Source organism: Microcaecilia unicolor, chromosome 11 (assembly GCF_901765095.1).
Source record: "Microcaecilia unicolor chromosome 11, aMicUni1.1, whole genome shotgun sequence".
Classification (NCBI taxonomy): domain Eukaryota; kingdom Metazoa; phylum Chordata; class Amphibia; order Gymnophiona; family Siphonopidae; genus Microcaecilia; species Microcaecilia unicolor.
The window spans coordinates 141,783,076-141,796,502 of NC_044041.1; the positions used below are offsets into that span (position 1 = coordinate 141,783,076).

The 13,427-nt window shown below is 43.3% G+C and overlaps 1 protein-coding gene across 1 annotated transcript in view; it reads left to right on the forward strand.

The window, feature by feature from the left end:
• Positions 1 to 13,427, forward strand: part of SDHB (succinate dehydrogenase complex iron sulfur subunit B) — a 245,156-nt gene that overhangs the window by 109,689 nt on the left and 122,040 nt on the right. Inside the window, exon 3 of the mRNA XM_030220146.1 lies at positions 8,165 to 8,250. Within this exon, the coding sequence (XP_030076006.1) occupies positions 8,165 to 8,250 (86 nt within the window). The remainder of the gene's footprint in view (positions 1 to 8,164; positions 8,251 to 13,427) is intronic.

Here is a 13,427-nt window from a genome sequence, read left to right on the forward strand (position 1 = left end):
GACCCTGCTTGAATACCTTCTACTCTTATCAGAGTCTGGTCTCAAGACCAACTCCTAATTAACTAAGGGTTCACCTTAGTGCATTTAGTGCTTATCATGAATGTGTAGAAGGTAAGCCCATCTCTGCACAGCCTTATGAGAGGTTTGCTTTTGTCTAAGCCTCCTGTCAAACCTCCAGCAATGTGATGGGATCTCAATGTCGTTCTCGCACAGCTAATGAAAGCTACTTTTGAGCCACTGAATTCCTGCCATTTGAAGTACTTGACCTGGAAGGTTGTTTTCTTGGTGGCTGTTACCTCAGCTTATAAGGGTCAGTGAGCTTCAGGCCTTAGTGATGGATGCATCTTACACTAAGTTCCATCACAATAGAATAGTCCTCCACACGCACCCAAATTCCTGCCGAAGTTGGTGTCAGAGTTCCAGCTAACATTCTTTCCTCGACCTCATGTCCATCCTGGCGAAAGCAGCTTGCACACCTTGGATTGCAAGAGAGCATTGGCCCATTACATGCAGTGGACAAGGCCCCACAGACAATCTGCCCAACTTTTTGTTTCTTTTGATCCCAACAGGATGGGGGTTTCCATTGGGAAATGCACCATTTCAATTTGGCTGGCAGATTGCATTTTCTTCACTTATGGCCAGGCTGGGCGTCTCTGGCAGGTCATGTCAAGGCTGATAATGTCAGAGCATGTCTGCGTCGGTAGCCCACTTGATGTCAGCTTCCATTGAAGAAATTTGTGAGGCTGCGACGTGGTCTTCATTCCACACATTCACATCATATTACTTCCTTAAGCAGGACACCCGACGCAACAGTCAGTTTGGCAGTCAGTGTTGCAGAATTTGTTTGGAGTCAAGAATCCAACTCCACCCGTTTTATTCTGTTCCAGGCTCACTCTCATTCAGACTGTATATAGTTTCAGGTTAACCTGTTTTAGATCCTCGCTGATGTGAGGCCCAGTTGACCAGTGTTTATTGTTTTGAGTGAGCATTGTTTGTTGGAGCCTGCTTGTCCTTAGAGAAGCAAATGTATATATTTGGGTGTATTTATTTCTCCCTGGACAGTGGTCAAACCACTATCAGAGATGAACAAATCACCACAGGCTGCTGTCAATCATTACTGACTACTTAACCAAGTATACCGGTGAACTAAATCTTACCAAATAGAAAGACAAGAAGTAATAAAGAGAAGGAAAGATATATTTTCTTTTATAGGTTTATTTACTTACCAAAGCAAGCAATACGGAGGAGTTATAAGAATAAAACCATATTCTTATGGGAGATTCCCAGAGCCAATTAATAGATATGAAAGACTTAAAACTATGCATGAGAAAGCAATTGGATTATTGGCAATAGATTGGTTTCTCATGGAGAGAGCAGTCGTGACCATCTCTCTGGTTTGAAGTAGGAAGTACACTTATTTTTATAGGTCTACTAAGGATACTTGTAATATGACAGTAAGCACACCTGATTGGATCTATGTTAATGTCCTAGTTAACACTGATTGGCTGTGGTAGTGAGTGTTTACTGGAAAAGCTAGCAAAAGACCACCCCTTACTGGAAGACTAAGTCATGTTCTTGCAAGACCCCTCATGTCTACATTTTTGACCACATCTTCCTCAAAACATTTTCTGTGACACCTGGTCATCTTCCCATGAAGCCATCTTGTTGTTTTTCAAGACCATCTGTTACCACCATATTGCTACATCCATGCAACTCTGTCAGTTAGACCCCCACCCTTGTGGTTTTCTGTTTTTCTTCTGTTTTTCTCTGCAGTGTTTCAACACTAAAGTTCAAGTCAGAGACACAGGCCTGTAAGTTTTCTCTCATTTTGGAGCCTGAACCAAAGCTAGACCAGAGACCCAATAATAATATTATTCACAAAGATACTAACCTGTAGCAGGTATTCTCCGAGGACAGCAGGCTTCATATTCTCACAGTTCCGCCCACCTCCCCTTTCAGTTGTCTCCTTGGTTATTTTTATTTTTGCTTTTGTATTAAACTGAAGAGACCATGTTCGTTCAATGGGTGGGAAGGGACTCGCTCGTGTAGTGTAGTGTGGCTTGCGGTCCACAAAGCTCTACTTTTTACTTTGGCAAAATGCCGAACTGGGCAACGTGGATCTGCGTCACCCACTTGTGAGAATATGAAGCCTGCTGTCCTCGGAGAATACCTGCTACAGGTAAATATCTTTTCTTTTTGGGATCTTACCAGGTACTTGTGATCTGGATTGGCCACTGTTGGATACAGGATGCTGGACTTGATGGACCTTCGGTGTGTTCCAGCATGGCAGTACTTATGTACTTAATACTCTCAATGTATAACTTTCCACTACAACTGTTCCTGATGCCTTCAAACATACTGTGATTATACCACTCCTCAAAAAAATCTTCACTGGAGTGTACCTGCCTTTCCAGCTGTTGTCCTTTTTCCCTCCTCTGTTTCACATGCAAGCTTGAACATGTTTTTTGGCACTGTCATTAGCATTTGTCTTCTGCAGTCCTGCCCCACGCCTTTCATCCGTGAACACTGAACAGAAATATTTGTTTAGCAGTTCAGATTTACCCTTATCAGCTTCTACATATAGTTTCTCCTTAGCCTTGAGCATCACAATTCTATCATGACACTTCCTCCTGTCGCTTACACATCTAAAAAATGTCTTGTCCCCCAATTTTACCGTATTGGCTATCTTTTCTTCCATTTGTATCGTCTTTTTCCTGACAGCTTCTCTTAGCTTTTCTAGGTAGTTTTGCTTGTCTTCCTCTTTCTGAGTCATCTTGTAATGCATAAAGGCTAGCCTTTTTTCCCCTTACCTTTTCAGCTACTATGTTCAAGAACCAGAGCAGCCTTCTTTTTCTTTTATGTAATTTTCTATCATAAAAGTTTGTTGCCATTAGAATAGCTCCTGAGCTGTTCCCATCCAGCTAACTCTTCCCCGAGAAATTCCTGCATCTCAGCAAAGGTAGTTCTTTTGAAATTTAGGACCTTCAATCTCGAATAAGCCATACCATCCGGTGGTCACTAGATGCCAGATGATCTCCCACCTTAACATCGGAAACATTCTCACTGTTTGTAAGTTTCAGTTACAATCTGGCTTCACTGTACATTCTAGAGAGGAACAGCCCTTGCCAAAATCTCCAGTGACCTGTTCTTGCCAGATCCAAAACATATACTTATTCATTCTTCTTGACCTATCTGCGTCTGTTGACACTATTATTACCACCTACTTCTTGAGACACTAAACACACTTGGATTTCAGGACTCTGTTCTGTCTTGGTTTACTTTATCTCTCCAGATGCTGTCTTATTATCAATGGTGTACCTCTGGCTTTATCTTGTGACCTGTTCTATTCTCTTCCGATACTTGTTTCCTTAGTGCTTTGATGTCCTTCTATGGTTTCAGTACCATCTTTATCGGAAAATTTTCTGTGAATCGATGCCCAAGTTTCAGCCTACTTGTCTGACTTTGCTGACTGAGCTTCATATATTTCCTCCTAACTCACCCTTTCTCTTCTCTCGTTTCTCTATTCCCGTGGCTAACAGTGTCATCCACCCTGTCTTTTGAACTTGTAACCTTGGAGTCATCATGGACTCCTCTCTTTGCACATATCCAAAAAATTGCTAAAATCTGTCATTTGTTTCTTTACAAACTTGTCATTTCTTTCTTTACAACATCATCAAAATTTGTCTCTTCCTTTCTGAGCACGCTACCAAAACCCTTATCCACGCCCTCAAAACCATCTCTCTCACCTTGAGTCTGTTCAAAGTTAGCTGAATGACTTGCCTTTCGCCAGCGTCACTATGCTCACATAACCCCTCTCCTAAGTCACTTCATTTGCTTTCCTAACCATTTCCATTAGATGCCAACTGAACTTCCGTTTTGGCTTTGCTGCCAAAACTGTCTCAAAATCTGTTTTCTGCCAAAAATGCCTGTGGCTGGAATCGAACTATGCTGCGCTGCCCCCAGTTCCTCCCTCCATCTCCTAACCAAAAAGAGCACCCCCCCCCCCCCACCTGGACCCATCTGCCAGCTATAGCCCCTTTCATTGGCAGCCCCTTCCTGGGCCTAATGTGTCATTGGCGGCTAGTGGGGGCTGTTTGAAACTCCTGCCCATGCCTGCTCCAGCCTCAACAGGGCTTCCGAGACTTCCAATGGCAGCCCAACGAGACTTCCAATGGCATTCTTATAAGACTTAGGTTAAAATCTTGGCAGTCATGTTGAGATTGGAGCTGGCACAGACGGGAGCGATTGAAGATAGCCTGTGTCAATTCCAGTCTCAAAGTGGCTGCCACAACCTCCAGATCAGAACCGGTACGGGCCAGCGCAAACTGGAGGATGCGGCAGCCATTTTGAGTTTGGAATTGGCACTGCAAGAGCGACTGAAGGGTAGCCTGTGCCGATTCCAATCTCAAAATGACTGCCGCGACCTCCAGATTGGAACTGGCATGGGTAGGAGCAATCTGGCGGTTGTGGCAGCCATTTTGAGATTGGAATCGGCACAGGCAATCTTCAGTCGCTCCTGCCTGTCCAGTTCCAATCTCAAAATGGCTGCTGCGAGCTCCAGTCTTAGAAGGTATTTTGAGGCGGGAGCAGATGTAGACAGGATCAAGTGGGGATCGTTCTTTACCCCATTAGCCACCAACGACATTGTAGGCCAAGGAGGGGGCTGCTGGGCAGGTGAGTTCTGGAGGGGGGCTGCCACTGGCAGGTCAGTCCGGGTTGGTCAGGTGGGGGCTGCTTATGGGGCGGGGCCAGTTTCATTTTTTCTGTTTCGGTGGAAGCCAAAGTTCCTCATTTCACTCAGGTTCTAGTTTCCATACATGTTTATTAAAATGAGCTAAGTGGTTTGCAATAAAATTAGAAAGTGAAATAAAGCAAAACTTGAAATACAAAGTAACTCCATTTACAGATAGGATAGTGAACAACCAGTCATGCAAGACTAAGGTTACAAACCATACATACAATGAGCCTTAAAGCTGTGTGCCAAAGACCAAAAGACGTGACCAAAAGACAAGGGGAAAAATTAATCAAAGGTTTGAAGAAAATATTAGGCTTGCAAGAGAACTTTAAACCTTTGGAATGACATTTCAGACATTAGAGTGCCAGGTAGACAATTCCAAAGTGAAGGGGCCAAGCAAGAAAACGCGAAATGTCTGGTAATCTCATAATTAATGTGCCTCAGGTTGGGAGTAACCAACCTATGTGAGTTGAGAGATCTGAGGTTGCAATTGGGAATGTAAGGGATAATTAGGCTGGAAAGATACAAAGAAACACCAGAGTAATATGCTTTATGGGCTAAAGTGAGGATTTTAAAGAGAAAATGAAATTTAATAGGAAACCAATATAACTGGTGTAGTAAAGGGGATGCATGTTCTCACCTGTTTGTCTTGCAAAGAATGCATGCGGTGCAATTCTGAAGCATTTGAAATCTTTTTAACTGAGACTGTGATAGGCCTGCATAGATCACATTGCAGTAATCCAGGCGGGACACAAGCAATGCATGAAGAGCAGTATGAAGTGATTGGAAATCAAGAAAAGAACGAATAGTACGTAAAGAGCAGAGTGTAGCAAATCCTAACCAAATAACTTTTGAGCTGTGTTTAACGAAAGACAATGGAGAGTCAAACTAGACTCCCAAGATAGTGAAAATGAGAAATAGGTTTGAGTGGTAAACCAAAGAGAACTGGACAGTGTCAGGAATTGGTAAAGAACTAGTTATCCAGCATGATGTCTTTTCAGGGCTTAGCTTTAGATTGTTCTGAAATAACCAGTCTGCCATTGCTAAAAGGCAAGCTTAAAGCCTTCAAATCAATGTTTAAAGGAGATACATTAGTATATATTAGTAAGATGTCATCAGCATAAATGTAGAAGTTAATGTTAAAGGACGGTATGAGTGGCTAAAGGACTCAGGAACATATTGAATAGCAGGGGCAAGACAACTAAACCTTGTGGAACACCACAGGTTGAAGGGGCGCTTCTGCATCCCAACCTCCGGTCTCTGGCTCTCACGGCCTGGATGTTGAGAGCGTAGACTTTGCCTCTTTGGGTCTGTCGGAGGGTGTCTCCCGTGTCTTGCTTGCTTCCAGAAATGATTCCACTAAGAGGAGTTACTTCTTTTTATGGAGGAGGTTTGCCGTCTGGTGTGACAGCAAGGCCTTAGATCCTCACTCCTGTCCTACACAGACCCTGCTTGAATACCTTCTGCACTTGTCTGAGTCTGGTCTCAAGACCAACTCTGTAAGGGTTCACGTTAGCGCAATCAGTGCATACCATTACCGTGTGGAAGGTAAGTCGATCTCAGGACAGCCTTTAGTTCGCTTCATGAGAGGTTTGCTTTTGTCAAAGCCCCCCGTCAAGCCTCCTACAGTGTCATGGGATCTCAGTGTCGTTCTCACCCAGCTGATGAAACCTCCTTTTGAGCCACTGAATTCATGCCATCTGAAGTACTTGACCTGGAAGGTCATTTTCTTGGTGGCAGTAACTTCAGCTCGTAGTCAGTGAGCTTCAAGCCCTAGTAGCTCATGCTCCTTATACCAAATTTCATCATAATAGAGTAGTCCTCCGCACTCACCCTAAGTTCTTGCCAAAGGTGGTGTCGGAGTTCCATCTGAACCAGTCAATTGTCTTGCCAACATTCTTTCCCCGTCCTCATTCCTGCCCTGCTGAAAGTCAGCTGCACACATTGGACTGCAAAAGAGCATTGGCCTTTTATCTGGAGCGGACACAGCCCAACAGACAGTCCGCCCAAATGTTTGTTTCTTTTGATCCCAACAGGAGGGGAGTGGCTGTGGGGAAACGCACCATATCCAATTGGCTAGCAGATTGCATTTCCTTCACTTACGCCCAGGCTGGGCTGGCTCTTGAGGGTCATGTCACGGCTCATAGTGTTAGAGCCATGGCAGCGTCAGTGGCCCACTTGAAGTCAGCCAGTATTGAAGAGATCTGCAAAGCTACGACGTGGTCATCTGTCCACACATTCACATCTCATTACTGCCTGCAGCAGGATACCCGACGCAACAGTCGGTTTGGGCAGTCAGTGCTTCAGAATCTGTTCGGGGTTTAGAATCCAACTCCACCCCCCTAGGCCCATGTTTATTCTGTTCCAGGCTACACTCTCAGTTAGTTGGATAAATTGTTAGGTCAATCTCAGTTATGTCCTTGCCGTTGCGAGGCCCAATTGACCATGTTTGTTGTTTTGAGTGAGCCTGGGGGCTAGGGATACCCCATCAGTGAGAACAAGCAGCCTGCTTGTCCTCGGAGAAAGCGAATGCTACATACCTGTAAAAGGTATTCTCCGAGGACAGCAGGCTGATTGTTCTCACCTATCCGCCCGCCTCCCCTTTGGAGTTGTGTCTTCCTTTGTCTTTGTCTTGCTACATATGGGACTGACGAACACGAGCCGGTTCGAGCGGGAAGACGGCCGTGCATGCGCGGTGCGCATGGGCGCGCGAGGACTAGCAAAGGCCTTTGCTAGTGAAGTTTCCGGTTGGAGGGGGCTGCCGTGGACGTCACCCATCAGTGAGAACAATCAGCCTGCTGTCCTCGGAGAATACCTTCTACAGGTATGTAGCATTCGCTTTATATGTATCCTTCACCAGCACCATACTCTGTTCCTTTCACTTTGCTGTGCTGTTCACGTGGAATAGACCTCCTGTATCTGTATGTAATGTTCTGTCTCTGGCCTTATTCAAATCTAAGCTAAAGGTCCATTTTGTTTAAGGCTGCTTTTAACTCTTAACCCCTTATTTACCTGTTTAATACCCATGTTTTAATTACTCCCATAATAAATGGAATTCCCCAATCCCTATTTATCCTAGATAGTAAGCTCTATTGAGCAGGGACAGTCTCTTATGTGTTTGTGTAAAGAGCTGTGTAGTTCTAGTAGTGCTATAGAAATAAATAGTAGTAGTAGACCACATAAATTGCTGAGGTAACTTGTCCGGTCAACTTTAGGACAGAATATTCATCGTATATTTAATTGTATAGTTAAACAACTTAACTAGTTAAGAAGATATTGTCACTACTGTTGCTAAGGGGCTCTGTTACAGTTATCCTTGCACCAGGATCAGTGATATTTCTGTATAATGGTTTTATTTGTGTAGACTTTAATGATAATTGTGGCAAGATGTTCAGTTTTACTTAACTAACAAGTGTGTTTCCCTTTTAGGTGTGGTCCCATGGTGCTAGATGCATTGATTAAGATTAAGAATGAGATGGATGGCACACTGACCTTCCGAAGATCTTGTCGAGAAGGTAGGCAACTTTTTTTTTCTCTGTTACAAAATCTCAGTGAGAAGCAGGATGGATTATAATGCACAGCAGATTGGGTTTCATAAATTGGATTTCCATAAGTAGATATATTTGCATATTTAACTAGTTCTTTAGCTGAAAGATCACCTGAAGTCTGTGGCCCAAGTCTCTGTATATACGTAATAATGGGTGAATTTGGCTTTCAGCACAGAATTACCAGACAGTAGAACTATGAGGAGAAGTTAAAAATTGCTGAAAATGGCCAAGATGCAATAGCTAAGAGTCTGTAAGTGAAACGTTTTGGCTATATTTGAACATAACTGCTATGCTGGATCAGACCTAAGGTCCATTAGGTTCAGCATCTTTGTTCCATTAGTGGCTAATTCAGGGCACTTGAAAATACCTTGAAAATCTCTTTCTTTTGCTTGTTCCTACATAAAGGAGATGGCTGGTAGGTGTTAGTGGGCCTGTAATTGGGGATGTGGGTTCATTTGAAATGATATGGGAAATATCAATGACATTTCCTATGTTGCTCTTATGACAGAGGGTGTGCTCTTCTGAAAGAAGAGCATGCATGCACATACAATTGGGAAAGAGTACACTCTTGTTCTGAAAGAGTGCATGCTCTTAGCGATATTCCTCTCATAAAGGAAAAAAACCCAAACGAACAAAAAAACCCAAACAAACAAAAAAGTCTGTAAATACCACAGGAAATGATACAAAAGAAACATTAGAAACTTCTCCAAACCTGTGGGGTTTTTTTTGTTTTGTTTTTTATTTTAACCCAGCTATGGTTTCATAAAGCTATGAGAGAGAGCTAAAATACACTCAAAGATCCATGTTGAGCAGCACTGAGATCATCAAGAAAAATAGAAAATACATTGAATCATTATACTGTAAAGATCAGTGGATCAACAGCCATTTCACCTTGTACCTTATGATTTGGTATCATTGGTGATGAAAGAAGTTGAAGCAGTATTAAGAGATTTATCAAAGAACAGAGCACCAGGCATTGATGTCATTCTCATTTGAAGTATTATATGCAGGCTCTGCCAGGAAACTTGGAAGACAACAATGTGACCAACTGGCTGCAAAAGATTTGTGTTCATACTAGTATTGAAGAAAGGAGATCTGACTGGCAGTGGAAACTATCTCATAATCGCTGTGATCCCATGTGCCAGCAAGATTGAGATCATGAGACTACAATCATACCTGGATCAAGAACTGCCTGAAATTCAAGCAAGGTTCAGGAAAAGGTGAGGAACAAGAGACATCACGGATGTGAGATTCATTCTTGATAGGCGAAAGAATGCCAAAAGGATGTCTACATGTGTTTCATTGACTAAAGCGAGGCCTTTGTGTAAATCATGAAAAACTCTGGGCCACATTAAGATGCATGAGTACACTAGAACACTTGCACAAATCTTTTCATTGATCAAGGAGCAACAATTCAAATGGAACAAGGCGAATGGATTCAAATTGGCATAAGTGTATAGTAGGGCTGCATACTTTCCTCTTTTATATACAGAAAAATCATTGGAGAAGCAGGACTATATGAAGAAATCCAAGGTATGAAAATTGGTGGAAGACTCATGAGCAAACTTTGCTATTCTGATGATACCTCATTATTGGCTGAAAGTAGAAACTATCTGAAACATCTATGCATTGGTCTCCAGAGCTCTGCCACCCTTCTTAAGTCCCATGTGTGGAATAAGGAGGATTTCATGAAGGTTCTGGATTTCTGCTTTCTGTCTAAAAGCCTAAATTTTGGCTTCTAGAATCTCCCTCCATACTTTCTATATTATTGGTACCCCACTGGTACCAAAGCAGCTGGTTTCTCCTCAGCACCATTTAGTCAAGTTACTAAGTGATTCTCATGCCCTCCAGCCACCCAGTTATCTTTCTTCCTAATGCTCGTCACCATCATGCCTCTACTTCTTATAACTCTCCTCCTCCTCCTTTTGTTATGAGACGACAAACCCAATCCTCCACTTCAGATATTGTCTCATTTGTTTAGTGAAACCTGTTGGCCCTCAAACTTTTTTTCTCTCTCCCCTCTCCTTTCTGCATCTTCTCTTCTCTTATATAACCTGTGGAATGCCCTTTATATTTCCAGTAAGCTTGTCTAACTATCTTCATGACCCCTCTCGTTCCCTTTATCCCTCCTTGGTTTGACTGAGACCTGATTTTCTCCTGAGGACTCTGTCTCATTGCTGCTGTCTGTAATGGAGATTTACATTTCTCCCATGTAAACATGCTTGGGTGGTAGAAATGGGCTCCTTCTTTCCTCCTCCTGCAGATTTCATTCCCTTCCACCTCAAACCCATTTCTACTCTCTTCATTTGAGAATACTGCATTGACCTTTTCACTCACTTTCTCTCCATGTAGCTATCATCCTTCTGGTAAGTTCCCCTTCTCCTTCCTTGTTAATTTTGATTCCTGGCTTTCCTTCTTAGAATCATTTTATCCATTCTCTTATTCTTGAAATGTTAACCTTCACATTGATACCCTTCTGACTCTCTTTGATCTGCACCTATTCTCTATTGCTCCCCCTCACCGGCATGTCTACTGCCTTGACTTAAGCCTCTTCTTTCAATGTATGTATGGCTGTTTCTTTCTCGGACCACAATTTGATAACTTTCATTCCTAAACACCATCCATTGCAATGTTCTCTAGTCATTTTCAGCATCTTAAGGAATATCCAAGTCATTGACAACTAAAGATGATAGTCTTGACAACTAAAGATGATAGTCTCTAATTTTCATAGTGAACGTTTAGACTGGTGATTCAGGGGTCCTTTTAGTAAGGTGCGCTGAAAAATGGTCTGCGGTAGTGTAGGTGCGGGTTTTGGGTGTGCGCAGGCCTTTTAAACATTTTTGCTGAAAATGGACGTGCAGCAAAATCAAACTTGCTGCATGCCCATTTTGGGTGTGAGACCTTACCGCCAGCCATTGACCTAGTGGTAAAGTCTCACGTAACCAGGCAGTAATGACCTACACGTGCCAATTGCCACTAGGCGCGCGTCCGATACACATGGCAGAAAATAAATTTTTCGGCCATGCATATTGGCCGCTCGTCAAAAATGAAATTACCTCAAGAACCATGCGGTAGCTCTATTTTGGCGCCCGTAGATGCTTACGTGGCTTAGTAAAAGGACCCTTCAATGTCTAAATTTGCAATACTTGGATTAATGCAACTCACTTATGTAGGTGTAAATGCTTTGTTGAGTAAATTGCAGGTTTTACAGAATATAGCACAAAATTAATAGTCAAGTTAAATAAATGTGATAAGGCTTCCCCAATTCTATGTACTGTACATTGGTTTCCTGTTAAAACTTTAACTCGTTTTGTTTTTAAAATACTGATTTTCAGCCTATATGTGTGCTTTGCTGAGCTTTTCACTTTATAACATTACATTCCTTAGCATCAGCAGCAGGTGGAGATAGCGCTGAACTGCAGTGTCTTATAGGATGGAATGCTCCTTGGTCAGTCAGTATTCTCTATCTCCAGCAGGCGGATGGATGGTCTCTCACAAGCTCCTTGTCTCATCTAATGGTGGCTCCTGTTCTGCGTCTCTAAGTTCAGTAGAGCTTTGGGGTGTGTGTCTGAATGGTGCCACCTTTAGGGGGTACACCTGGTCACCCAAGGTCCCTACCTCCCTCCCTCACCCTTCTCCAGCTATTTACAGAGGACACTGATGATCCCACCGCAATGTGGGTGTTTCATAAGGAGGAGTTGCCTTCCTTTATACCTAAGGCACAAAGGGTTCTTAATCTGCTAATCCAGTGGTGTGCTGGAGCCGGCTCACAAGAGCCGGTTGTTAAATTTTTTTTTTTTTTGATTTATAGAAGTCTTTATTAAGCATTGTTAATCAAATACAACCAATAACCATCTCTACATAATACAAGTAGATTATACAATCTCACTACCAGTCCAGGTCATTTTAGTCAATGTAACAGACAAACCAGCGAACAGAGTAACAATGTCATATTAGGAGCTCAGTATACGTCAAACATTTTTGGTTTTACTTATTAACCTACCCCCGCCCCCCATTCACCCTATCCCCCCCCCTATCAATCTCTAACCCTCCCTCCCCCCTCCCTCCCGTCTTCCCAGTTTTTCTCATCCAGCACTGCAATTATTCTACACACTTAACCAAAAAGGGTTCCCAAATTCTCTGCCACTTAGGCAGTGTTCTTCTCTTTACAGCGGTCAATCTTTCCATTTCACAAATATATCTGACCTTGGTTATCCATCTTACCACTGGAGGGACTAACGGAGATTTCCAGCTCTGAGCTAAATTCACCCGTGCAACATTCAGTGAGGCACTCACAAAGAGCCACTGATCAAGCGCAAGACCTTCTGGTCGTACCCCCAACAGGAAAATCGAGGGATGCCACCGCACAGTCCTACCAATCCATCTTTGAAGGCGTGCCTGAACTCCCCTCCAGTAAGCCTGCGCTTTAGGACATGTCCACCAAATGTGCCCTGCAGTGCCTACCTCACCACAATTTCGCCAACAGCTCCGTGATATTTGGGCGTTCATGCGATGTAATCTAACGGGTGTCAAGTACCATCTATAAAATACCTTAACCGCGTTTTCTTGTAATGCCACCACCAATGAAGCTTTCCTAATCCTCTTCTCAATTGTCAACCAGCTAGCCTCCGGAAGCGTAAATTGTAACTCTTGCTCCCATCTCTGTCTATGTAATACAGATGGTTTTGAGCGCCTCATTTGGTAGTCGTACAGAAAGGATATCAGACCACGCGTATGCTTAGTGTCCACACACACCTCCTCCATCGGGTGCGTGTTGCGCCTCAAGCATGTACCGTAAACAGGCCCTCTGAGAAAGTGATGGAGCTGCAAGTAGGCAAAATGGTCACCCGACCCCAGTCCATAATCTTCCATCAAAGTCCCAAATGGCACCAGTCTCTCACCCACATGCAGCTGCCCCAGCAAATCCAGGCCTGAGGCTGCCCATTTACAGAAAATACTACTCTCTATACCTGGCTTAAATAAGGGGTTGTCCACAATTGGAGCTAAGCCTGATACTATCGGTTGTCGGTCCGGAAACATAGAGTCCCAATAATAGAAGGTGGCCTGAACTGTGGGCGGAAATCTATCAGTCCTTCCCCTATATTTGCTGGGTAGCCACATTAAGTGCCCAAGGGCACGCGAGC